This window comes from Strix aluco, chromosome 3 (genome assembly GCF_031877795.1).
Source record: "Strix aluco isolate bStrAlu1 chromosome 3, bStrAlu1.hap1, whole genome shotgun sequence".
Taxonomy (NCBI): domain Eukaryota; kingdom Metazoa; phylum Chordata; class Aves; order Strigiformes; family Strigidae; genus Strix; species Strix aluco.
Window position 1 is genome coordinate 30,899,199 of NC_133933.1, and position 27,862 is coordinate 30,927,060.

The 27,862-nt window shown below is 37.9% G+C and overlaps 1 protein-coding gene across 12 annotated transcripts in view; it reads left to right on the forward strand.

Annotated features, from left to right (window-relative positions):
• The window catches only part of BICRAL (BICRA like chromatin remodeling complex associated protein), a 45,839-nt gene extending 31,240 nt beyond the window's left edge, over positions 1–14,599 (forward strand). For all 12 annotated transcript variants that reach the window (XM_074818000.1, XM_074817997.1, XM_074817999.1 and 9 more), the window contains 8 exons: positions 1,610–3,310; positions 4,627–4,726; positions 5,964–6,061; positions 7,849–7,910; positions 8,039–8,184; positions 8,336–8,430; positions 9,895–9,997; positions 10,801–14,599. In XM_074818000.1, coding sequence (XP_074674101.1) covers positions 1,610–3,310; positions 4,627–4,726; positions 5,964–6,061; positions 7,849–7,910; positions 8,039–8,184; positions 8,336–8,430; positions 9,895–9,997; positions 10,801–11,603 — 3,108 coding nt within the window. In that variant the 3' untranslated portion in view covers positions 11,604–14,599. The remainder of the gene's footprint in view (positions 1–1,609; positions 3,311–4,626; positions 4,727–5,963; positions 6,062–7,848; positions 7,911–8,038; positions 8,185–8,335; positions 8,431–9,894; positions 9,998–10,800) is intronic.
• The last annotated feature ends 13,263 nt before the right edge of the window (positions 14,600–27,862 follow it).

Sequence of the window (27,862 nt, forward strand, 5' to 3'; positions counted from 1 at the left end):
TAATATTATTTATTATTACTAGTAATAGTTGTATTGTTAGTACTAAGTACAGTAGCATTGACTGGAGCACTCTTAAGTTAGTCATGAAAGATTTCAGATTGGTTGTTGTTGCTGGAGACAATTTACAGATCCAATAGGGAATTCTCCACAAGAACTTGACAGTTATGAGTCCTAGTAATGCCCTAGTTAGTGACTCCTTTTTGCTCTGTCTGATGGTAGCTAGGTACAGTTGAGAACTTGATTTGTAATTTTAGGTTCATGAGGTGTAGACATGGAGACATTTAAGTACTAGTTTAATTCTTTCTGTTAACATAAATGTAAAAAAGTTTATTGTAGTTTTGTAATTGTATTTTGAAAACATTCTACTGAATTTTAAGAACAATCTTGATATTTTAAAACATGACCAAAGCTTCATAAAATAAACAGGCTGATTCAGAAACAGATTGGGGTAAAATTCTGAATAAGCATGATTGGGGAACTGAAGTTAGGGTGGGGATGTTGCTGCATGTGATAATTAAGGCTTGCAGCATCTTCATGTTGTTTATATGAGGTGAGAACAAGTGTCTATGACCTTCAAGGAGTGAAGGCTCTGAGTATGAACATAATTGATAATTTCACACCCACATTTTGCATTTATTTTGATCTAAAAAGAAATGGGATGTTGTTTTTGAATAGTTGAGATACGATTTTGCAATTTAGAAAGGTGTACTCTGTCTAACTTAAAACTATTGCAAGTATTACTATGTGTTTAAATTTGGTGTTCCACCTGTAGAAACCTGATACTTGTGTTCTCTAGAGTTTCTGGACATAATTTTGTTTCAGGAAAGTCTTAGTGACAGTAGGCAAGAGTAAAGTAGGTTCTGATTTTCCTTATCATAGTATTTATGGATGTAGACTTAAAGGATATTTTCATTCAAGGTGCCGCTTAGTATTTGCTGTAGTTTCAATGCTTATAGTTCTCCCAAATTGCTTCGCTAGCATAAACCACAAAGTTGGTAGCATTGTATTTCTTACTGCTTTGTTTCAAAAATTTTTCTAAACAAAGAATTAGCGTAATTCCTTAACCTTATGAAATGGTCACTAGTTTGCACTATGTGCCTATAGAAATGTTGGTAGGATTTTGAAGATGGATCTCATTTCATAGAGGAAGTCAGTGAAAGAGCAGCTTTCTTCTGCCTTTTCCCTGCTACTACTGTTGCTACTGAAACTGTGCCCCAGATTGAGTTACAGTGTAGGTCTTTTCGCTCCTCCTTTCTTTTATCCTTCTGTCTGTACAGTGCTCAGCTTGAGGAAGGGAAAATGGTACTTCAAGAGCATGTCACATCCTCTTGAAACAGGGCAACTGCAGAGCTGAGTGCTATGGAATTGGGACACTTGAGAAGTGAAAGGAGAGTAGTGTCTCCAGAGGTCTGTTATGAGGGCATGAGTGGGGTGTAAGTGATGCACATGTTTATGCTGGCCCACTGTATGGGATGAAAGTCACCTTATATACATACTGTGCAAAGAATATAATTTTGTAAAGAAAGTTTGCATGAAAAAAAACTTAATGGGGAAATAAGGTAGAGCTTGGAATTTCTGAAAAGGATGTGTTTTTTGTTTTGGGTTTCAGAACACTGATCCTAAGTCGTCTGTAAAAGGTGTAAGCGGTCAGCTTGGAGAGGGGCCTAGTGATGGACTGCAGCTGTCCAGTAGCCTTCAGTTTCTTGAAGATGAACTTGTATCTTCTCCTTTACCTGATCTTACTGAGGATCAGCCTTTTGATATTCTTCAGAAGTCCTTGCAGGAGGCCAATATTACTGAACAGACTTTGGCAGAAGAGGCATATTTGGATGCCAGTGTAGGTTCTAGCCAACAGTTTGCACAAGCTCAACTTCATCCTTCTTCATCAGCATCCTTTACTCAGGCTTCTAATGTTTCTAATTACTCAGGTCAGACGTTGCAACCTATAGGAGTTACTCAAGTGGTACAGCAACCTGTTGGAGCATCTTTTGCAAGCAATACAGTTGGTGTGCAACATGGCTTTATGCAACATGTCGGAATTAGCGTTCCCAGCCAGCATTTGTCTAATAGCAGCCAGATTAGTGGTTCTGGGCAGATACAGCTAATTGGTTCATTTAGTAATCAACCTTCCATGATGACCATTAATAACCTTGATGGATCTCAGATAATACTGAAAGGCAATGGTCAACAAACACCTGCAAACATGAGTAGTGGCCTCTTGGTTCATAGACAGACTCCAAATGGTAACTCACTGTTTGGTAACTCAAATTCAAGTCCAGTAGCACAACCTGTAACCGTTCCATTTAACAGCACAAATTTTCAGACGTCATTGCCTGTCCATAATATCATCATTCAAAGGGGTTTGGCACCAAACTCTAACAAAGTTCCCATTAATATCCAACCAAAGCCTATCCAGATGGGTCAGCAGACTGCTTACAATGTGAATAACTTGGGAATACAGCAGCATCATGTACAGCAAGGGATTCCGTTTGCTTCTGCAAACTCACCTCAGAGTTCAGTAGTTGGTCCTCATATGTCTGTTAATATTGTTAATCAACAAAATACAAGAAAATCAGTTACACCTCAGACAGTTAGCAATGCTGGAGGTAGTATTGTTATCCACTCTCCTATGGGACAGCCTCATGCACCTCAAAACCAGTTTCTCATACCTACAAGTTTGTCTGTTAATTCTAATTCAGTTCATCATGTCCAGACCATAAATGGACAACTTCTTCAGACTCAGCCTTCCCAGCTGGTTCCTAGCCAAGTGTCTGCCGAGCACGTAATGCTCAACAGGAACTCTACAAACATGCTAAGAGCCAACCAGTCGTATTCGGGACAGATGCTGAATAATCAGAACACAGCTGTTCAGCTTGTTTCCGGCCAGACATTCACAGCTCCTGGTAACCAAGTTATAGTAAATCATGGAACTTCACAAATTGTTGGTGGACAGGTGCCACTGCAGCAGGCGTCGCCAACGGTGTTGCATTTGTCACCCAGTCAAGCTAATGTTTCTCAAGGTAGATCGAATTTTACTACGATGTCACCTGGGCAATCTACAGTCTCAAGTATGTCAGCTTCCAATCGGTTTGCAGTTGCAAGTTCTTCTGGTTCAGTACATCCTAGCTTGGGACCATCAGTTCAGTCTGTCGCATCAGGAGGAAACTTCACTGGAGATCAGCTCACACAGAACAGAACTCAAGTTCCTGTCAGTGCATCGCATCGTCTTCCAGCATCCTCTTCCAAATCTGTCAGCACCTTTAGTCACACGTCAATTGGAGTAACACAACAACAGTTTGCCTTTGGTCAGGTATGAAAGCTGCTTAAAAATGTAGCCAAAGAAATGCTTGTAAGCTGTGCTAAAGTCTGGTTAAGAAAGTATTAAAATTGGTGTTAATACAGAGAACGTTAGTTTTGCTAGTTTGTTTTGTTACAGATACTGTGGAACTGCTGAAAATTACTGTAACCCAGAGATGACATTTCACTCGGTATTTTCCAAAGTCTATCACTGAGTGAATGAGTCTGTCACTTCTGTGAATTCAGAAGATTTTGTTGGTGATTTATAGTAATATTTTCAGAACTGCTTAGCACTGATCTATTTCTGCTGCCATTTAAAGGAAGGGACATTGTAAGATTACACAACTATGAGCTCTCCTGAAAATCTTACCACAGAACTAGATGTAAAGGCTTGGGTACATTCTTAGCACTTACAAGTCTTTTGACCTTACTAAAACTGTGCATGCATTTTCAAGGTTTGACCTATTCAAAATAGTTTTCTTGGGTTTCTCTTTGATATTTACCATACTGGCATTTTGCCCATTGTAGTTCTGTGTGTCTGGAGCAGCTAGAAGCTTTGAAATTTGACACAAAGACAAGGCAAGAGGTGTTTCTTAGAATCCTTAAAAGGAAATGCCTTTAGAAGTAGTTTGTAAAATTTAAAATATATTTTCTCTAAGAAGAGATCTACTTAGTAATAATATAAAAAAATTTTTCAGTTTACTTTTAAGGTGGGAACTGGTCTTTTTTTGTCCAGTTGACGCAGCTTCAGTATATATTCAACTCAAGTTTGGCTGTTTTCATAAGTGAACTTCCAAACTCTGCCAGTATTTAACTCAGTGACTTGTCACATGATTAGCGACAAGCTATTATTCCACTTCTGTTGTTTTTTTGCTTTTGTTTTTTTTCCTTGGTCATTATAAAATATTGATAGTAACTGTATATATTGTACTTCATTGTAAAGCATGTATCATTTAGTTGCTAAACAATGGACAGTTTGTTCCGCTGTGTATTTTTTTGTTGTGGAGACAGCTTATTTAGTCATCTTGCAGTTTTGAACTCAGAAGCTGGGCTTTCTGAGGGCCACTTGTAATGGTAAATCATGGGTCTTCTAGAACGTAACTGGTGTATATTTGTACTGTTAGTGTAATTTCTCTTCCTCTCTGATTTTCTTTATAATATTCTTGAACTTAGGAGTTGAGATGTCTGAAATTTCACCACTTAAGAGTTTGAAAAGGGATGTGTAGAGCTGAATTTTAGTTACCTTTTTTGTTTTTTTCCTCTGTTAAAAGCTTTCAGTAAATATTTGACTGTGGTTTGTTTTTTTTTTTTTTAATGTATGTGGCACAGAAAAAAGCTATGAACCAGACATCACCAGTTTCTGCATCGAAGACACAGGATAATTTGAGACAGCCTCAGCTAACAAGTCTTCTGAGCAACACACTATCAGGTCAACTAAGGTCTTTTTAAAATCATTTTCTCAATTTTCTCCAGCAACAGAAATTGGTTCTTCTTCGATGTGTCAGACTTGCATTGATGGCTCATGGTCATAGGGTCATAAAAGTTATCAGAATTCTATTTTTAGAATGCAAACTGAATTTTTCAGTATTGAATGTGTTCTTTTATTTTTCCCAACCACAACACTTCATTTTTTACAGTGAAAAGTTGAATCTCCCCAATAAGCAATTATTTCTCCACTCTATAAAATCCAAAATGGTACCTTTTTTCGTTTTTCTTATTTTTTTTTTCAGCTTAGGAAAATGGAAATAAGTAATTTTCAAAATATGGACATCTGCTAAAATTCTGTGAAACTTCTAGACCCTCTCTTGTGGTGGCCGCCTTAGATACAGACAAGGAAACATAGCGATTACAATGTTATATGAAGGCTGTCATCACTCAATTTATTTTTGAATGTGTGACTTCCAATTAGAATAGTTAATGCATTGTTCATGGCAAAATACTGGGCTTTTCAAGCTGTACCATGCTACTAAAAGAAAAGCAATATATTCAAAGCAAACAGGAAAATGCAGTAACCTTCATGTTCTCTTTGTACATAAGTAACCCTTTTGAATAAGGTCCCATGATCTACCTGCTTTTTTTTTTTTCCTTGTGTACTGTTACGTGCAAGCTGTCCAGGCAATTCTCTACAATCAGCACATGTGGTTTTTTTGGGGGAGGGAAAAGAAAATTTCTTATTTGTCTTGGTTGTAATGTAGCATGGCTGATAAGATGCTGTTTGAATTCTTGAGCAAGGCAATTGGAGGAAGTCTTCCCATGTAGAAAATCTAGGAAAAAAATATATCATGCCTGCTGTCTGAATACTTTCATGAGTTCTAGAAAAATTGGGTTTATGTGCTTGAGGGAGAGTTAGTATTGAAGCTTCATAAAATGTACTGTATGTTTTTCAGTAAATTGTTGGGACACTCGAATTTCTTCTTACATTGCAGTACTGTGATAGGAGATGATTTATATCCGAGGATTTTTGTAGTTTGCAGCACAAAATATCAGTCCTGTTTCATTTTTACGACCTAGTTTCTCCACAGGGTAGTTGCACTAATGCTTTTAAGCACGAGACATGCATCTTTCTGCTAAAAGCTAAAAACTCAAGTAAAATGATCAGGATAGGTACATGAAATTACTCTGTTCTTGCTTAGGATGACAGAGTCTTTTTAACATATTTTTTATAGGACAGGACTCTGGAGGAAAAATCATACAGCAGTCTCTAGGAACAACACAGCCACAAGAAAAAGTAATAGGATCATCATCAGTTCAACAGAGTATACAGGTAGAGAATACTTCTATTTATCTGTTTCCCTTTCCCTTTCCCTTAAAATTTTAGTGACATTAGGGATGTTTCAAGTCCATATTGATAATCTAGGAGTCTTTATTTGTCATACATTGACATAATAAATTAATATTTTGCAAAGTAGTATTATGAATGCTGCTTTGAGATTTAATTCAGTAAGTGGAATTTGACTGTACTGTTCCCTGAAGATAATTCTGTGTGACGTAGCAATTCTTCATTGAGTTGGACATAAGTTAGACCTACTCTTATGATTACTTCTTACAAACTCAGCTATCTTCTAGCTGATTGGAAGGGGATGGTTTGTGAGAAGTAGCAGAAAAATTCCATCTGGTCTTTGTCTGTTTTATTCCTTACTGCATTGTCTTCTTTCCTTTTTTCTTTTTTTTTCCCCCCAACCACGAAAAGTACTATATATGGCAACTATGTACAAAAATTTAACACTGCATCCGTGGTTTGGGGCTGGAAGGAGAGACCAGCTTTTTAGGGGAGGGAATACGAGAACTTCTGGAGGGAGGAGACATTTGTTACATTCGTGGACTGAGTAGCAGAGGGCAAGAAGTGAGGGTTTGACATAGGCTTGGAAGTGTGGGCTTCCTTGTGGATGGAACTACACTACAAAATCGCAGAAGAAAACAAGGGAGGATCTGATTTAGAATTTTTGTTCCTTGCTGTAAATGTATTTGTCAATGTAGTAGGACATGAATGTTTTTCCCTGCCTTACTGATACGCAAGTAGACCGAAAGATAGAGTAGTGCTCAATTATGAGTTCAGCCTGGTTTTGTAATTGTTGGTCAGATGTGGTGGTGGTGAGTACTTTTTGTGCTCTGAAGCTAGAGGCTTTTCGGCCAGCAAGTACCATTGTAGCGAGCCTGCTTCATGCTGCTCCTACTTTGCTAAGAAGTATGCTCTGTACCAGACTTTTTTTGTTCCTTCTAATCATGTTGTAGTTCAAAAGAGCTTTCACGCAATCTTTTTTTTAAATCGTAAGTAACTTTTGCTCTGTGAACAATTTCATTAGTAAAACTAGTTGACTGAAAAAAACCCAACAACTTCATATTAAACAAAGACTGTTTGTTCCAGAATAGCTTCTTTGGGAGAATACTTGGATTGCAGTAATGCCTCTCATACAGTAGGAACATGAGCCTTTGCCACCTCAGAGAGCCTTACATCTTAGGAAAGTGCTCCCTTGAAAAACCTTAGCTTCATAAATGTCTAAGGAAAGGAGAAGATGATGTAGATCTACCTGATGGTTGTATCTGCAGCATCGACACTGAAACAGAATTCCTAGAACCACTTTCACCCCCCACCCAGCCACCATGGCCTTTGAGAATTTAAGTATGCAACCTTAGCCTGCTTTCCTGACAGATACTCTAATCCATCAAAATTGGGTAAAATAACATCAACTGAGAAATGCCAAGACAGTTCTTGAGAACAGATTTCTTTGGAAAAGTTTTTAGTTGTACCTTTTCTTCTTTTCATCTGCTAAATTTGATAACCAATCTTTTTCCTAGTGAAGCATGTATATGCACGACAGTGGAATTTGCCTACGAACAACATTTCAGAGCTTTGGTTAATGTAAGAGAAGTGACTTCCCTATTTCATTGAAACAGTGCCCTGTGAAAGCAGGAGATAGTTGAAAGTGTTTATGCTTAGATGGTGGTTACACTTAGTATTGGTGATATACTTAATTGGCAGAAATAAATGCTGAAACTTAGGCTTTGCAAAGGAGGGGATATATTGTAATTTGTCTTTTATTTTGAACTTAGGTGGATGGTCATTTAGTTGGACAGAAAAGGCCTGCTGCTAAACAGTTAACTAAAGGAGCTTTGTAAGTTACTCTTCTTTTGTAATTCTGTTGCAGATATTTCCTCTAACCTTCATTTCTTTTTAGTTTTTTCAGTGTATAAATTTCTGTTAGAGTATGTGCTAACTATGTATAATTTATTTTCCTTGTAGTATTCTACAACAATTACAGAAGGATCAGGTGCATGCTGTGACACCAGATAAAAGTCGGTTCAGATCATTAAATGATGCAGTTCAGAGACTCCTTTCATATCATGTGTGCCAGGGATCACTGCCAACAGAGGAAGACTTAAGAAAAGGTAAATTTCTTTTTAAAAATTGGCAATAAGTTTGTAATCAATGTTTTGAGAGAATTCTTTATGTAAGTTAGAGCAATAAGAAAGGGAACATTTTAAAATTTGTGCAGGTTACTGAAGAACAGTATTTGAAAGTATACTCTTGTCTTTCTAGTGGACAGTGAATTTGAATCTGTAGCTACACAGCTTCTGAAGAGGACACAGGCTATGCTGAACAAATACAGATGTTTGCTTATAGAAGATGCAATGGTAAGGTGTATAATCTAGGTACATTTTATGTTTATAGGATGTGATTCAATTTGTTAAAAAACCCCAAAAACGTCTACAGGAAGGTGAGAGCTAGCATTACAGTTCGTTTTGTTGATACTATTTATCACCTTATGAAGGCAATAAATACATATATGAAGGTTTTAGAGATACATAGATATAGCCAGTGTACTTGTTACTGCACTAGCAATCTGTGGCCAAGCTCCATTTTTAAGTGTATGCATGTATCTTAAAATCAGTGAAATGGGTTGAGTTTGTTTTTCACATACCGCCTAAGTAAGGGTGTTGTTCTATATAAGTTCCATAGACATTGAAGACACATGAACTTCTGCTCTCTGCTTATACTTGTGCTGAACAAGCTGTGGTAGTTAGGCAGGTGATTTCTATATATTTCTGTGGATGATAGAGCCTGAAAGAATGTTGAAAATTTCCGTTCAGAGGCCTCCAGCCATATTACAATTGGAGCCAAATCATATTACAATTTAGGAAATCATTACTTCTCCTTAGAAGCTAGGTGGAGCCTCACATTTTCGTCAGAAATGCTTCTGATGTAAGTGCTTTCACAATGCCAAGCACGAGGTAAAAAAAAAACTAAGTTACTTTAAGAATGTATTTCACAAGGATCAGGAAATATCGTTGCAGCTTCAGACATGCTAGTTTTCAAGCCTGGGAAAGTTTTGAATTTGAGTATAATAGACATTTAAATCACTTTGCTTAGAGACAGGAATACATAATATAAGTGTTAGAATTAATATGGTTTTGGTATCTAATAGTCCCATTAAAAAAGATAACTATCAAATATTTGCAAGTAATTGCAGGCACAAAGGGGCAGTGGAGGTTAAATTCTTTTAGCATCTGGTATGTTGTATGGTAAATCCCATTCAGTCATTTTGAAGAGGTTATTTCACATAATGTTCAGATTTGGAACAAGATGCCTGTGTTGTGGCTTAAAAGCCATTGAACTTTCTTCTGGGATGGCTGGATCCACCTGGCTTGAAGGCATCATCAGCAAAATGCAACTCAGCACCAACTAGTTAAAGGGATGAGTGAGAAGTGCAAGGAAGAAACACAATAAGGTGGTCCCGCTGCAAGATTTTTGCTGGTTTTCTCTCTAAAAGAGAAAGATACTGTATGATGTAAAAAATTGGAATGTACAGTGGTAAACGTACTCAGTCCTGAAAAGGTACAATTCTTACAGTTGGAATAGTAATTCTGTGTTTTAAAATCTTTAACAAATAAAATGTACCATAAAATGTGAAGAGTGTTTTATGGTTGAGTAGTGGTTGGGGTCACAGTCAAGATCGCTGAAGATGCTCTGGAATTGTGCACATTCTCTGCAAATTTTCTTTTTCTCTGAAGAGTAACTACGCTATAAATGTTTTGATTTGGTACCAACATATGAGTGACTACAGAGGTAGTTGGTTTTTTTTTTTCCTTTTCCTGCAGCGGATAAATCCCTCTGCAGAAATGGTTATGATTGATAGGATGTTTAACCAGGAAGAGAGGGCATCTCTGACCCGGGATAAGCGTCTTGCACTTGTGGATCCTGGTAAGTAATAGTTAACGTCTGAATCTTACAAAAGCAGCATAAGCATGGGGTGTTTAAAAAATAGTTGTCGCCACAGTGAGGCACTGATTGCTAGGGATTCCGGTAATCAAAATACTTATAAGCAGGTGCAAGTTAAATTTTTATAATTCCCAAATTCAACGATCTAGAGACACTGTAAGGTTAAAGGCAGTTATTTGGGGGAAAAAATATATTTGGCCTGTTCAACAGAGAAATATTTCTGAGTTTCTTTTGACCATAGTCATGACATGGTCTTAATTCTAGTAGGGAAGAATCTGTTAGTGTGGTGGCAGCCAGAAAGAACACCACTGCATGAAGCATGAATGCTCTTGTTCACCTGAATGAAGTGTTGCTTTTGGAATGTCACAGCCACTTAAATGGCAGCATTTTTAACAGGCTGTTGAATGTAGCAACTAGAAACACATTATTTGTGTAAGGTAACAGTTACTATTTATTTAAATGTTCTGCATATTTTAAAAGATATTCAGAGGATGTATTGAAGAATGTATTAGTCTTCCAGATACCATATTGGCATATTTAGAATGCTGGGAAGTGCCCTTAGTCTGGTTTTACAGTGCACATAAGTGTGTAGTATGCTGATTAATTTGGTGATAGTCATCTACACTGGATGCAGCGTTACACTTGAGCATGTGTACGTCTCTTACAGACATGAATCTGTAGGCTGTGGATGTTATTTGAATTTTAATACTTAGAAACTACATTGGGAGTGTCTGTTATTTTGATGTATAGGTAATTTAAGTAAAATGTTGCTCCTTAATTTTCAGATGGTTATCAGGCCGATTTTTGTTGTTCTGCCAAACAATTTGATAAAACAGCTGAAGAAGCACAGTCCAGTAAAAGTGACCGTCAGTCTAGCAAAACATTACCTTCTAGAAGTCAGACTACCAAAACCCAAGCCAGAGACCGACCAAAATCCAGCTCAGCAGAGTCCACAAATCACAGTAAACTTCCTCTAGTGCCTAACAACATTCTGACACCCCAAGAAGGAATAGCTTCTACTAAAAAATCGGAGAGCCTCACTAAAGCTTTAAAGTTTGAGAAAGCTAATTGTTCTTCTGAGAGTCAATACGTGGCCCTTTCTGAAGAAAAAATGGCTGGAAAAGATCTTGCCAAGTCCACTGAGAATTCTCCGAGTTCTGAAGACTTGTCAAAAACTGTGTCAAGAGGCAGCCATGGAACACATAATAAAATATCAAGGAACACAGTTCAATCTTTCTCAAAGGTAACGTGTAATAATTCCCTCCAAGACAAAACTCTGAGGAGCTCTCCAAAGAATGAGGTTTTACATCCTGATAGCAGGAAAGGCTCTGGTGAACCCCAGCAAGACTTACTGCTCAATAAGAGTTTAGAAACTACGTTTAAAAACATCTTGGAACTTAAAAAAGCTGGGAGACAGCCACAAAATGAGGCGACAAGTAGTGGCTCAGTTGAATTAGAATTTCCTAATTTTTCACCTATTGCTTCACAGGAAAACTGCCTGGAAAAATTTATTCCAGACCACAGTGAAGGTGTTGTAGAAACTGACTCTATTTTAGAAGCAGCTGTAAATAGTATCTTAGAGTGTTAATAGTTACAGTACCATGGACAAATTATGTTTCTCTTAGCAGAAGCAAATGTGAACGACACCACAAGTACAGCCTGACATGCATTTAAGGTTAACCTTTCTAAACTAGATTCTGTTCTGTGTTTGAGAGCAATACTCATTGTGGTTACAGTGAGATATCCAAGTAAAGTTAATCCTTGTTAGAATGCAGTCTGTTAGGGCCTTACTATTTCGAGTATTATTATGATAGTGCTTTTGATAATTGTGCAGTACTGCAACATAACAAGGTTGCAGGTTGTTAGGCCCTATGTAATACGGTAATATACTGACAATCACAGTCATTTGAAAGGATATATTTATTAAGAAAATGTTTTTAAAAAGTGATGGAAGCAACAATTCTCCCCTACCCTTCTCTTCCACAAATCATCAGATTTTTAGTTTTTCTGGAAAACCCACTGTACCTCTATTCAGAAGTGATTATTTTCTTTGTTAATGAATCTGTGTTCTAGGATTCTTAAGTTGGAAGGATATCATCAGTGTGTTTACAAGGCTTCATAATTTAAACTTAAAAGTGCTTTTCTATTGCTTTCTGAGCAGAAACTAGTACTTGATGATATATTTGTAGTGGGTAACTTTAGTCTGTGGGATGATATTATATGATCTTAGTCACAGTGGCATGATAATGAAGTAATAAATGCTTGACTAAGGAAGGTAGAATGGAAGCCAGTAAATGGCAAAGTGTACAGGATGAGGCCATGATAGAGCCATGAATTTATATATATAATACATATATATGTTAACTCTTGAGGAAAAGATTTTGCATTTTATAATTGGATGTAGTCAGCCTTGAGTCTTTCTGAAGTGGTATAAATGTTTTTTTATTTGTTGTTTGGTTTTTTTTTTTTAGACCAAGTGTCAAAAGCACTTTTATTTGAAAACTGTTATGATATTTGTAGCTTATATTTTAAGAGGACATTAGCCTTACTCTGATTAAATTTAAAGGCCAGTGTTTATTTTTGATTTTTTTGCTTTTTGCTGTCAGAGAATGTTAAATCATCCACCGTAGCAGTCATAATTAACAAGATATGTACAGACCAAAGTTGATCAGCAATCCCATTGTTTAAACATATCAAAAAGTGTGTAATTATTAATTCATATTATAGAGCCAAGTGAAACCATTGCATGGTTTGTATTTGGCTTGCTGTCATGTTGTTAAGAGAGAATCTTATTATTTTATTTATTTATTTTAATCTATGACATCTTTTTTTTGCTGCCCATGCTGCTTTTTCCTAGTTTACTTTGGTCATGAGTGCTTTTGTGCACATAAATGCACTGACATTTGTCATGTGCATGTAGTACATATGTCTGCTCAGGAGGATATAGCTTTTGTGGTTTCTAAGGTATGCTCATGTTTTCCCCCAGACCTTCTCCACAATTTCGTAGAAAAATTACCAGCCATTTTCCAGACTTGCTGATTACAATTGTCATGATATAGAGGCTCATTGTGACAAGCTGTGGTTGTCAGTCAGATTGCCAGGAAAGAAAACAAAAGGTTTTGCTGTCATGTAATTCAGTCCATCTGAATAGCGCAAAAGAAAGCAGAATTAGATCCTTGTGACAGCAGGAGATTACAGTGCAACTCAGTATTGAGCTATAGTCCACTGTCTGACCATTGAAGGAAACCAAATCTAGAAAGCAATGTGAGAAAGATGAACTTAAAGTCATTTCCCCTTCGACGTGAATGGAAATACTGCTTTTGTACATTACTAATTGCCATTTAAAAAAATTGTGCCAATTTTAAAGTACATGTTTATAAAAACCCAACATTCCCAAGTGTTGTATAAAATATTCAAGGTAATAAGTATTGCCAGTTTTAAATTTTTAGTTAGGTGTCCATAGAATAGACTCTCAGGCGGTTAGTTGTTTTCTTATTGGCAAAACTGACAATATAGTCTTCACCTATTGCCTTTTTAGATTTAATAATATGCTCATGGCTGTGTATCCTGACGCGTATTTTATGTTATCATTTTGGAAATTTAACCATTCTAAACTATCTAGGTGGGAAAACAGTTAGTTACACAGCTGTATGTTAACTAGTTGAATTATTCTTTTATAGGGAAAAAAAAGTAGAGTTGCACATTCATTGATCCACTTGCTTTTTGTACCACCTCAAAATGGGTGTGGGGTTTCCAGCCTCTCTACAGCAAATACATAATCGAAGTATCAGGCTATGTGTCTTCTACTGGATCTCATTTAGGGATGGGGGACAATGGCATATAAAAAATTACAAATTACAAGATGTAGTCATGGTTGATTTGGTCAGACACATTTCTCTGAACTACTTATGAGAGGAACCCATTGAACAATCCTAGCAAGATTAATCTTAGATTGTTAATGTTCTGTTGTTCACTCCTTTGAATTCAATTCTAAAGGAATTCTGGTACGTGGTGAAGCAGTAAATGAAAGAATTGTATTTTTGTTGTGCTAAAAAATAGTATGAATTTATTAATCATATGGGCTCAAGTCCAGCAAAGTATTGTGAATGTGCATGACTTTAAACATGTTTTCATTATTTTGCTGGATCAGCATTGTGATTTCAATGTTATTTAATACTGCCTAATATTAAAACAAATTTTAAACTGGCAATTAAGAAAACTATGTTCATTTTGAAGATTTTAGTATAATTTATCTGTTAGATTAGGGAGGCCTTACAGACTGACTTCACTTAAAGAGGATGTGTCACTTATTGTCAGTGTGGTATGGACTTTATTTGCTTAAATACCTTCATTTGTAAAGTATGTCTCACTTGAAATTGCTTTGTATACATTTTGTAAAAATATTTATAAAATGTTTTGTAAAAAAAAAAGTATAACAAATTGCAGTTTATTTTGTTATGTTGGATAAATACTGTTAAAAGACACAAGTCAGTAAATATATTGTTAATCCATGGATAGGAAATGTTTAGTTGGAGATTACAAATTGAAACAACCATTGCAATACAGCCAAAGATTTGGGAAAAACTGTCTATCTGTGATTGTCTTGATTTAACCAAGTTGAATATTTACATTTCCAAAAGAGTACTGTTCTCAGTTTTAAGTAATATGGTTGCAAAATATTCTTACTCCTGTGCTTTTTGTAATGCAGCCCTGTTATAAAATATTTAATAGGCCAGCTTTCCATACTCCTCATGAATCTTTCTGGACATAACGCTATTAGGATTTGGTTCATGTGGCATTAGAACTACATATAGTAGTGTTGATCTTCAGATAACAAGATTTCCAGTGGTCCTGCTCTGTTGTCATCAGAAATCTTGCCATGGTGAGGTTGCTGAGACACGCTCTCCTCTGGCATGTTTTCACAAGGTAGAGGCATCATCTTCCTGATACCTTGGGAAGATAGAAGAAAAGAGAGGGTTTTGTTAGTCAGCTGGCCACTTCATCAGGTTTCAACAGCTGTGCCAGTTATATTTGGTTATAGATACCTGTGTTTGCAGTGTTTCCCATTCCTTCCTTTTGGCTGTGAGAAGGTACTACAATTGCTGGTGACATAGTGCGTCTTCCTACTTTTAGAGGGGTGATGAACCTTTTCTTACTGTGATTGAATTTTTCAGAAAGTATGCTGAGATTCTGATGTAGTACAGCTCTTATGCTTGGAACTTCAACACTTTATTTTTGGAGGCTGTGAAAATGAGGGATGGGTGAAGTACACTGCCTCTCAACTTGGAGTAGGGCCTGCAGTGTTGAAAGGTAGAAATCTTTTTGGTTAGTATTGGTTATTTTGTCAATGAGACAAAATAAACATGCCTTTTGAATGCTTCCCACATGAATTCAGACAGTAACAAATTGAATAAAATCAGTTGTGTATTATTTTAATCTCTGTTTGGGTTAGGATGGCTAAGCATCTTGGGTATTTTTTTTTTTCTCTTTATCATATCCCTGTAGAATTACTGGGCAAACTTTCTGGGTTGGGAAGCATTTGATGTCCAGTTTACCATGCAGCTGTCTTCACTTTAGAATATCTTTTCATTACAAGAACATAGTGTATTTTTTTAATTGCCTTTCAATAGCATTTTTATGGTGGGGTTTGTTATGTTTATTCCAACATTCAGGGCAGAGTTTCTGAAGATTGGGCATGTGTGTTAATGCATAGCTTATTTAAGAAAGTCAGAACAACTTTCATTTTGAGGATCTGTACAAAGAAAAAAAAAATTGCCAAATAAACTTGGCATAAAGAAAGGTATGTAAGTAATTTTAAACCTTAGAGAAATTCCTTTCTTCAGGAGGTGTTTTCTTTGTAAGCCTTTGAATTTTTCCTTTAGAATTGTACACACTTTTTCTTGGAGTTTTCACAACAATACGTTTGTCAGACAGTTTCAAGAACTGCAAGAAATTGTCTTCATGACTTGGGGGGTCAGCTGTCATTTTGGTTAAAGAAAGTCATTGCAGAAAACAAGCAAGTTCCAGTGAAGATCAGAACAGCAGCATCTCTGGTGCACAGATACAATATACTGTACGCAGATTTCAGATTGCAGTAGTGGCGGGTATATGAAATTATTTGTTTGTAATTTATGGCTCGACATTTGCCTTTCTGTGCTACTAGTCTTGCAACTGGAAGTTGAAAAAGATGTATAATAATGAGTTGCAATAGGTAAACACCAAGCAAGCTTGAGCAAACTTGCTGTACTAGGGAAGAAAAAGGACACAAAGTGCAGCTGAACCAATATTTTTGGTGTAAAAGCAAAAACCTCTAAAGTTGCCCTGTTCTGTGCTGAGCATAAAACCCTCCTTTATTTTTTTTTTCCTAGACTTGATACCATACAGTTTTGTGGGGAAAAATGTTTTACCAATGGAAGAACAAGCTAAATCAGAATTTAAGGCTCTCCTGTAGTATACTCTGCTTGGCCTTGTACGCTAGCTTTTGTTTAGGTGGGTGCCATTATTTCTGCAGATTATTAGTCTTCTGGAATGTAGTGCTCAGTCTTCATTGCAGCTTTTGCACAGCAGGATTTTTTGGAGGAATTTCATTCATTTTTTATTTTTTTCTTGAAATCATAGTCATTTAGGTTGGAAAAGACCCTTAAGATCATCAGGTCCAACTGTTAACCTAACACTGCCAAGTCAAATGAAGTGTTCTCATTTGAGGTAGATTGCTGCAACTATATTAATGAAACAACAGCAATTTTAGAATTCAGTGCTTTGAAGGGAAGCAAGGTTAAGTTAGTCCCTGCTGATACATCTAGATAGCTTTTAATGTTTCACTTAGCTTTTATGTCTACATAGCTTTTCATTATGTAGTGTAGTCATACCAGAAGCCAAATTTTCAAAATTATCCCAAACTTTTGGCTATACAAGTTCCTTACTGTCACATTTTTATTACAACTTGTGAAGATAGGATTGTTTCATTCTAGTTAATTTACCAAAACAGGCTTGTCCTGGTGGAGTTCCACTGTCTCTGCACGCCACTAAGGTGGATGTAATATAGACCTAACTCTGACATTCCTTTGTAGACACCTGACACATAGGTCCTGATCCACAGTCTGTTGAATCAGTGGAAAGGTGATTTTCAATAAAGGATTATGGTAGTAATACTTCCCTTTAAAAAATAAAAATTAAAAAAGCATGAAATGTAATTGATACAATATCCTTGGGTGGAAGGTGATGTAAGGACTCCCAGATTCTACAGCAATGACTGTCTCAGCACTTAGTAGATGGCATTATATAATTAATGGTGTTACATGGGGTGGTGATTGAATAAAATGTTTTCCTCTTAGCATTACACACTTTTAATAATTACTGCACACTTCTCAAAAGACAAAGCTTTACTCTCTCTGACTCCCAAGTGTTCATACTGGGATGTGAAACCATGCACAAGTCATGGTGAGAAATTATTGCAAGTAGTTAACGTTAGTAAGTGGTACAGTGACTGGAATTATAAAAGTGACTTAAAACAGTTTACATTTATATGAGGCTAAAATCCTGTCTGGGTTATTGTGACAAAAAGGTTCAGCAGCTGAAATTAAATTCAGAAATCGTGAATTGTGAAGTTTAATTTGAGAAGTACAGGGTTGAAATCATTGAAATAATGCATGTCATTCCTGAGCTGCATCTCAACAATTGGTTTCTCCTTGCCTTCAGGCTTTGGAAATTACTTCAGAGATACTCAAAACTGACAGCTTTTTGGAATTACCAGATGGCACATAAACGACACTGGAAAAAGCTGCTTGTTTTTAAAATTTTTCATACAACTTCTAAAGGTGTAATCACAAATTACGCTATTATTTTTGTGAGTGAATTCCATTTGCTGACAAGTCAGGCAGGTAATAGGCTTCAAGAGAGCTGCAGGCAGCACGTACTTGTTTGCATACAGAAAAACCTGGTTAAAGAAAATTTGGCCTGATTTGACTTCAGTGATTATTATTGGAAGTGAAGGGGCTAACATTATAAATATGGGTATTTAGATACTTTTCTTACATTGTGGCATTGAGCCACTGGGCCAGCAGTGACAAAATACACGTATAAATATCTGGTTTGTTCTCTCTAGAGTACTTTAAGTGAGGCGAACAATAATATTTCTGCAATATTACTGAATTTGAATACTTTTTAGAATTCAATTTGAAGCTGATTTCATCTCTGATTAGAACTTCCAAAGAGTCATTCCAAAACGCAGCAATTTTTGTTTTTAAATTTCCTAATACATCTTTCAGGCTCTTTTTTAGCCGTGCTGTGGATGATGTGTGTGTGGTGCGTATCCTTTGAGTGAGCAGCAGCAGCTGCAGAGAATAACGCTGCTGGAAACGTGCTGTAGTTCATTTCACAGCTTGATATTGTGAGGCGTACCCGAGGCTGACAAATGGCAGACAGACTAAAAATGCATGTGGTTAATATTACTGAGGTTGAACAATTCAATTTCACCTTGCTTTGAAGGTTAAATTAATCGGGGATTTGGAAGGCCCCTATTAACGGGCAAATAACAGATGAGTCTGCTGTGTCTGTGAAAGGTTGTGGATACCAAGTGCTCAGGAACAGGCACTCAGAAACCTTTGTGTATGGAGAAGGAAATTCAGATGAAGCTGAAGGAGACAAGGCTCCAGGGTTTAGAAGAGATGAACAGGAAGGTAGGTGGGCATATGTGGGATGGATTTTGTGGGAACCTTTGAGATTTGAATGACGAAACTTGATTTTAAAAACACCCAGGAAGTTGTACAGGATTGTATTCATTTCTGTATTAGATCACATAATTAACATTTAAAAAAAATTATTAAACATGCTGTCTTTTTTTCCCCCCTTGCATGTCTGTGAAAATACCTGGATGGCACTGGCTGAAGAATGAATTTAACATAGTGAATATTATACTCAGATGTAGATTTGTATATCTTACTGTTGCAAGGATCGGGTCAACACACAGTTTGAAAGCTGGTTATGAAAGAGCATAGCTAGTATGCAAGGTCTAGTTTTAAATTGAGCAAGAACATTACTAAAACTTGTGAGTAAACTCCAAAATATTGTGGCATTGGGGAAGTGTTTTCATGTTACTGAATGAGCATCGTTGGCAACGTATTCCTTATCATGAGGTAAAGGTGTGGAATCTGTTTGCTAATAAGCTGTTCCTTTGTGAGGTTAAATTTTCCCCATTGATAGAGTGGATTTTGAGTTTTTAGTGAAAACTTATACAACTTATGACACCTATAATAATTAGTGTTCAATTTATGAGAATGCATTATGTTACTATCATATTAAGGAGGGCAATTTTAATTTTGTGACAGCCAGTCTGAGAGTTAAAACTTATTTCCCAAGGAGTTCAAGACCTGCTTTTTTAAAAGTTCGCTTACACTGCATTTGGTTTGTCAAAGCCACCCTGCTCTGATTTTTTTTTTGTTGTTATATCCTTTGGCAATCAAATTTGAAGTCCCTAAGTAAATAAGCATTCTCAGATACTTCTAGTCTGAAGTCACTTTGACATGTTTCTGCAGTGGTGTTCTGTCAGAGACTGCCTGGGTTATATCAAAGCCATTGTGATCAAGCAGGATCCTACAAATAATTGTAACTGTTTATCTGTGCTCCCCTTTTCCTGAACTGAGATGGAATAACTTTGGGGGGAATTTAGGTTTATGTCTTCAATTTGTAAACTCTCTAGCTAAGAGATCCCCTTTGCTATTTGTATACAGATGTGTTTAGCATCTACCCCAAGCAGGGTGAAGGTATCTTCTTTCTTACCTGGCTAGCTTAGTAGAAATAAATACTAATCTAGATACCAGGGCAAAATTATTGGTGACAGTGAAAACTGGAAATTTGATTTATTTTTTTTTTCATCTGCCATGCTTTTTCAGACCTGAAGGTGCTAATAGCAGTTTTATGGCTACAACTCTGATACCAGGGTCCAGGCGTTGAAAGAAAGCGAGACTGAAGGTTGGAGTTCACCATGCCACGAATGGTGAGACCAGACTAAAGGAGCCTTGAAATGTTACAGGCAGATATAGTTCTGTTCCTATACTGCAATCCAAAGGCAATGTTTGACTTGAAATCCAGTTTTGTTGTGTGTATGGAGGGGAAGAGAAGGAGCAGACATAAACTGTTAAAGGTCCATTATTTTTACAACAGCCAAAAAATGAGGATTTTTGCTTCTTGCTTCCCCTCCTTTACTTAACAAGGCTGCAGGAGCTTTGACATCGCTGACTTGACTTAGTCTTCTGTAAAAATTTAAAAAAAGAAAAGGGAGGGTGGAAAGCAGAATACTCAGCTGTGTGTCCATTCTAGAGCTAGTTGAGTAACATCAGGTTCTGTGTGAGTAAACAGTAGGTTTCAATTGTCTGCTGCTAATTATCACCCAAATTTGATTTGCACGTTCTTCAAAGGGACTTACATCTTTCCATTTAGTTATTTGTTTCAGTGCGATGAATCTTTAATTCAAACCAAACATGGGTCAATTTCCAACTGGAAAAAAAATGCGAGGAATGTGTTTATCCGCGGTCATATCAGTGTCTCCTTTAGTTTTTATATATGTGGTGGTTCATGGCCTCAGTGGGGAGGTGAATTTGTGTCAATCCGTGAATTGGCTTTGCCTGTTTGGCAAGCTTGTACAGGGTTTGGCCAGTTGTAGAAGGGCTTAAATAATTGCGCCTAATGGGATGGTTCTGGTGGGCTTTAAGTAACAAGGGGAAGTTTTCAAGTTATACAAATGTAACCAAATCTCATTGTGAGTACATCTTTTCCCTAGATACGATTTTCCTTATGCAACATCAGGTCAGTTGGTCCTTTGCATGCATAATTTTTCTACTCCAGTAATTTTCTTTTTAATATGTAGGCTATTTGCTCCTCTGTCTGTAGTGATGCAGCCTACAGTTTACAGGGCATTGAATAGAGCACTTAGGGATATGGTGTAGTTGGGAACTGTCAGTGCTAGGTTAATGGTTGTACTAGATGATCTTCAAGATCCTTTCCAACCTAGATGATTCTGTGATTCTGTGAAATAATAGTTGCATACCTTTCCTCCACCAAAAGCATCAACTAAAAACTATAGGCTTATAATGAGAAAATAAGGCAGTTTAAGAAACGTCTGATGCAGCGATTGACTAAGATGTCAAGCACTGCCTTAGAAATCTTGCAGCATTGTGTCATCTGGACATTGACCTGGGCAACTAGTTCTAGGTGACCCTGCTTGAGCAGGGGTGTTGGACAAGATGACCTTCAATGGTCCCTTCCAACCTCAACCATTCTGTGATTCTGTGCCAATAATATTCAGAAAAAAAATGTGAAGAAAGGATATTTAAGTGTGCAGTCCTAGATGTAACTTTGGTTTCTCTGCAGTTTTGAATTGAACTTCCTGGGATCACACATGATGGCTGTATTGAAATATACATTGGTTTCAGTTGTTCATGAACTAGAAAGAGAATATATCGTCAGAAACATGTTAAAAGACTGTTACCAGTCAAATGCTTAGTACTTTAGAAATAACAGAATTACAGGTGCCTGTATGACTCTTTATCTTGCTTAAGGGAGCATATTTTTAATTTTTATGCTCTCATAGATTAAATGCTGAGAACATGTTAGCACTGCCTGTGCACGTTGTCACATAGTGCATTCACGTGCTTACACACACTCACCTCATTGCACCCTTTTGGATCTGCAATTATCCTTGGCTGTCAGACAGCTTTTAATTACGTGACTGTCTGCTCTTGCCAGGGTGCCTGTCTCGGTGAACAGCACAGCACAGGTACCTTGTACTGGAGTCAGGTCTATCTAAAGGGTTGGCTGCATGCTATGTAAAAGTTACACCAAGCCTAATGAGGCCAAAGACCTGTCTGAACAGCATCGCCATTTCCTAGGTAAGAGGTAGCCTCAATTCCCACTTCCTCAGCCTCTCTAAGAGCCAGATTTCCTCCTCTGATTGACTCTGCTGTGGAGGAAGCACCGATCTCCCAGATCCCTGGATACTCCCAGTACCAGTCTTTGTGAAGCCAAAATAGCAACTGGCAGTGAAGTAGGTGTCATCTTTATCAGAGCTGCCTCTTGAGTATTTACCAAACGCCGCAGCTACTGATCCTCTGTTGTGGGGTCTGCTACATGCTCGTAACTCCAGGCAGTCCTTCACAAAGCATTTGCTGGATGGAGTGAATGCTCTTCACTTTAACAGGCCTTGCCTGTTTTCACCGTTAAAAATACTCGGTGTCCATCCTCATCCACAGTCTCTGTCAGTTATCTAGTCTATCATCTGCTACTGCAGTAGCTGCCAGCTTCCCCCTTGAGAGCAGTCTTGATCTCTTCCGCTCATGGTGCAAGCCACACTGGCAATGTCTCTCTGAGTACAGATGGCAAACTTAAAAGGTCTTTGTTCAGACATTTGAGCCTCTGCTTTTTGTGCACCTTGAAATCAGTCTTTGTGATAAAAATTCATTATTTCTTTAGTGCCTTTGTGCTGTAATGGATCCAGCCAAAGAGCAATCTGCCATCCAGCTGGCCAGGCACTTAACAGCCACAGCAGGGAAAAGGGTAAATCCAATCAGTGAACTGCTGCCTGTAAAGGTGGTAGTGAAATCGTTAGCTAGCCCTGGCAATTGGTAACAACTGTTTACAGTTGCATGTAGTTTTGGTACAGATTCTTGCAAAAAAATGCATTCAAGACTGCACACTCCTGTTTCCTCTTCTGCATGTAGGAATGTGTAGACCTTGCAGGGTCAGGGTCCTGACAAACCAGGGGCGGGCGATGCTGGCTGGGTGCAGGTGCTAGAGCCTGCCTCGCTTGGTGGGATGCCGGACTGCTCTGAGCTTGGTGCAGGGCTCTGGCCTCTACCCTCAGCCAGGTGAGAGGGTTTACCCTTAAATCACTTGTACCTCTGGGTAGTGAGTATTTATGAGTGTGTCTTTTTAGAAAAATTTTATTTTCCTCAGAGAAAGAAGAAGGAATTGGGGGCAGGGAAATGCTAGAATCTGGGCAAAAGTTAAAATTTGCTCTGCAGACCCATTTTTTCCTGCATTTTAACTACTTATCAGAAAGAAATAGCATGTATAGATTCTGTAAGCAGACACAATAGTAATGCAATGTGTGAATTTCTCCCAGCTGTCTTAATGGAGTGTTGATATTAAAACCTAATTTCACTGCTGCTTGCTATGCTATTAACACCCAGCTAATACATTTGGTTAGTTCAGCTGTGTGGTACCATACTTTGTATCGGGGTGGATGTCAATTTGGACACTTCAATCAAAACATCAGTTTAAGATAAGTGAGTAGTCAAAATGCAGACAAAATCCGAGGCTATGGAAGCCAGAATAAGCTAGGAAAAGCCAGTAATATTGTAATTCTATTAAAATTAATTTGAATAAAACATTAATTTCTGTTATGCCAAAAAAAACATAGCAAAAAGAGAGAGAGTTGAGAGGAAATTAAAAAAATTTTACAAAGGTATCGAATAAAAGGGAACCTGACAAAATAGTGGCTGACACAGAGAAGGTGAAGTGGATACCTCCATGTGAACTTGAAATACAGAAAACCAGGACAGCTAATGAAACAAAGATAAGCATCAAGTGAGGTAAAAAATCTTTTATTAAGAATATAACTCTTCCAGAATAATAGTAACTGTCTTGTGTAATGGTATTTACTGGTACAAGGTTTTGAAACCTAGAGTGCAGTGAGATGAAAAAAACCACCCTGTTTGAGGAGACTGCACTTTTTAATGAGAAAACAATCTGTAAAAGTTATAACTATGGAGGTAGTTTAAGATCTAACCATTCCTTCTCAGCAGTGGTCTCTAAGTTGCTTGCTTCCCTGAGTATCTTGTAAATTTAATGATGTTCTATACTAATAAAACAAAAGCAGGGGTTTTAACCACTTAACAGTAGATCAGATGGAACAGGAAACTATTTCCAAAAATTCTGGAGCTTTCTGGGCTGGGGAAGGGATGTTTCTCTTGATTTAAAAATCCCTATATTTTATCAATTCTTGGTGACTGTGGTTTGCACATCAATTTCATGATTCTCCACGAGGTGGAGGAAGCAGCTTACGCTTCGGCGTGTGCGGGGGTGCGGGCTCTGTTGTGGGGAAGGCTGCAAGGACAGGCTCTCAAAGTTTGTGGCTGCTTTGCTCCTTTTAGAAACGATAACGGGGATTTCGACATTATGATTCATCAGGAGGTCTTTAAAGGCTTCATGAAGGATGCCGATGTGATCACGTCTGCTTTTCCATCGGAGAAGCTCAGTCCTGCAGTTGTGCAGTGCCTGTCCTGGGCTCATACAGCAAGGCAGTGGCCGGGCTGGCAGATAAACCTGGTTCTTGGAGATTCGGTGTGCTGCAGTATATTCACTCCTAGAGGTCAATTTCACTATAAAATTGATGTTCTTTATGGATAAAATACAAGTAGGAAAAATAACAGCTAGTGGCTGTAACTAAAATATTGTAACTTATACTAGGTTTCTGTTAAGGGCTCTGATTTTGCAAACAGTGTTTCAGATTTTCTGTTGTTGACTGTGGTGGGATTTGGAAGGCATTACCTTGCACAGTTAGCCCCAAGCTTGTGTGTCTCAGAATCCTGTGTTTTCAGTCTTTGCAGCTCCTAAAAATCAAACCCCACATAATTTGCAATTTCCTTTCCTTATCTTAAACCCTATCTATCATCTGATTGATTTTTATTTTTGCCTGTGATGAAACAGGTCAGCCCAAAATAGAAAATATTGGTTGGTTTCAAAATTCAATTCAGTTAATTTCTGTTGAGTATTAACAGAGATCTTTTTTTCATGTACACATGACACAGCACTGCTTCTGTTTTGGCTGATCATGTGAGTTACTTTTCAAGGCATTAAAGTGTGTTTGCAGTAGTGTTAAGGTTGTTTCCGAGTTGTGCAGAGCTAACTCGGTTGTATCAAGATAAAAAGCCATTGGAATGGGATGTTATTAAGGTGGTTTACAATAAGTGAACACAGGAGTAGAACTGAAGACTGACATAGTAAGTTGTAAAGAAGACTAGAAAGGGGTCTTGAGGAGCCATTTCATCCTTGACATGTGATCCTCTATGCCTATACCGTTCTTGGCAGAAGTTTGTCTAATGTTCCAGTTATGAGCTTACACAGAAGGTTGTTTTGCTTCCCTTTAGCCCAAACATTTTCTGTGAGCTGCTTGTTTCTGTGTCCCCACAAGCATCGTGTTGCCATAAATGAAGCATCTGTGAGCTGCAGTGTGAGGTTAGAATTGGGAGGTGAGGAAGATGCAGACTTGATAAATGGTGTTGCTGTTCGTGAAAATGCCCATGAACATGTTCTTAAATGTACAAAGGAGTACATTCTACAATGTTCCAAAGCTTTTATTTTCTGGGGACAAGGGTAGATGGTTGGTTGGTTTAGTTGATGCTTGCTCCCCTCTCCCCCCCCCCTTTACTGGTATTATTTGTGCCAGTTCCTTAAACGAAATAACAATATTTATTTTTGCCAAAATACATGAGGGCTTCTTCCACACAGCTTTGCCAGTTAGGGCCATAATTTTTTCTTGCTTCTGACTGATATACCTGTGATAGTAACTCATCTGGCTCATAGCTAGGACTTTGACATTTCTAACAGCTTGTATGTGATCTGTACTTCAGGTGAGGTTTGGCTTCTGTTCCTTTATGTATGTTAGCTTGTGACAAACTAACAAATGTTAATATAAACTTTACTGAAAGAGGTTTACAGGAGTCAAGCTCTTCTACCTTCTGAGACAGCTAAAAGAATATGTTTTGTTACTGAAGACTCGGTTGATTAGTGGTAATCTGTTAGTGTGGTCAGTCAGATGACCAAACCCTAATTCTTCTCTGGAGACTTAAAATTCAGGTGACCGTAGTTATGGTTAATAGAATCTTAGTTTTAACAGAAATCATTCTGCTTCAGTAATATGGAAACTTAATAGTAATATGCGTTCTCTGGGTAGAGAGGGAAATATATGGGAACACCCTCCAAAGTACTTGAAGAAAAATGCATTTATCCTGAAGAACGTAACCTTGGGTAGAGATACCTGATCTCTAGAGCTGTGCTAAATTATGTGAATTATCTGTCCCAGAAGAGGCAAAACTTATCTCCAGAGACCTGAAAGAATATGCTGGCTTTGCTATTCTATTATTGATAGAGGACTGAAGTTGGGCAATACCTACATGGGAGGTAGGTCACATTTAACAAAATGGGACAGTGGTTGCCTTAAAGCTTTGCTCTGTCTCTTATCTGGAGGGCCTGTCTCAGATTCTCTGGCAAGAGCAGGTTCAAAGCAAAAGCCAAAGGGAAACTGCAGAAAAAGCTCTGACAGCTTCCCTACAGGGTTGGGCTGGAGCGAGGACCAGCTTGTTGGTCTGGTTCTTGCTCTCCTCGGTGGGGGATGGCTCCTTGCTGAGCCGTGCCCAGGGCTGGGAACACCAGCCATGCCTCTCAGTAGGTGCCGTCAGTGCTTCTTAAAACCTCCCAGCAGCCTCCGGCATGAACGACCTGGGATGATGCTCCTGCTCCCCTGCCAGTGACCTGCATGGGAGAGGTGTTACCTTCTCTGCCACACTAATGACCATCCCTCCATCCCTGTCATCACAGACAATCGATATAAAATGAGGAAATAACAAGCTATAGGAATCAAATTTTACTGGTGTAGTTCAGAACTCCAGCAGATAAAAGCGAGGGTGAAATGAATGCTGTCACCTCCTTTTGGAATGTGGACTTTAGTAGCTCGAACTGGGACCAGTCTCCTGATACAGGAAGTTCTATGTCTTAAAGCTTGTAACAGCATTTTTTTCCTGTGTGATTTATTATCCTGATTGCTAGTTCCCTTCATCACAAAGGTGCTATCATTTCTAATCTTTTAAAAATCTTTATCAAGCCTTCTTTTATTTGCTGGTGGCTCAGGCCGACTGGGGAAAAAAAAAAGTCTATAAAACACGTGGTGAAGTGAAAAATATACCAAAATTTCACTTCAATGCTCTGGCCAAATCTATCTTATGGGAGTTGCTACTCTAGCCTGCTCTGTGCTGAAGAGCCATTTTTCTCATCTTCACTTGTGCTGCAAAATTGTGCTTCCTCTTATGCTGAGGCCAAATACATCCCAAGAAAAAATTGCTTGGTTTGCCAAACATGCAGCTGATGACACGTGTATTTATGCTCCCTGGCAAACTAAGTTAAACAAACAGGGACTAAGTTGGGCAGACATTATAGGAGGTAATACTTCATTATAACTTGACTATGAGCAGCTTATTCTCCTTTCCAATTATGGCATCCCTATGCATCACTTTCCCAAGAGAGGAGTATTCTGGGGAAGAAAAATTACAGCATATCAAGTCTTGAAAGCAAAAGCACAGTAACTGTACAGTAGGGGACAGTAGTTGAAATGAAGGGTCTGAGCACATGTACATATGTCTCATTTTGTTAAGAGCATGATTGTTTCTACCTCAGATATTAAACTGTTAAATTAATTCCTGAAAACTCAGTCACTCTGTTCTCAGTGTGCTTGAATTCAAGCCACGTTTCAGTAACATCAGGTTCTGTGCAAATAAACAGTAGGTTTCAATTGTCTGCTGCTAATTATCACCCAAATTTGATTTGCATGCTCTTCAAAGGGACTCATATCTTTCCATTTAGTTATTTGTTTCAGTGCGATGAATCTTTAATTCAAACCAAACATGGGTCAATTTCCAACTGGAAAAAAAAAATGCGAGGAATGTGTTTATCCGCGGTCATATCAGTGTCTCCTTTAGTTTTTATATATGTGGTGATTCATGGCCTCAGTGGGGAGGTGAATTTGTGTCAATCCGTGAATTGGCTTTGCCTGTTTGGCAAGTTTGTACAGGGTTTGGC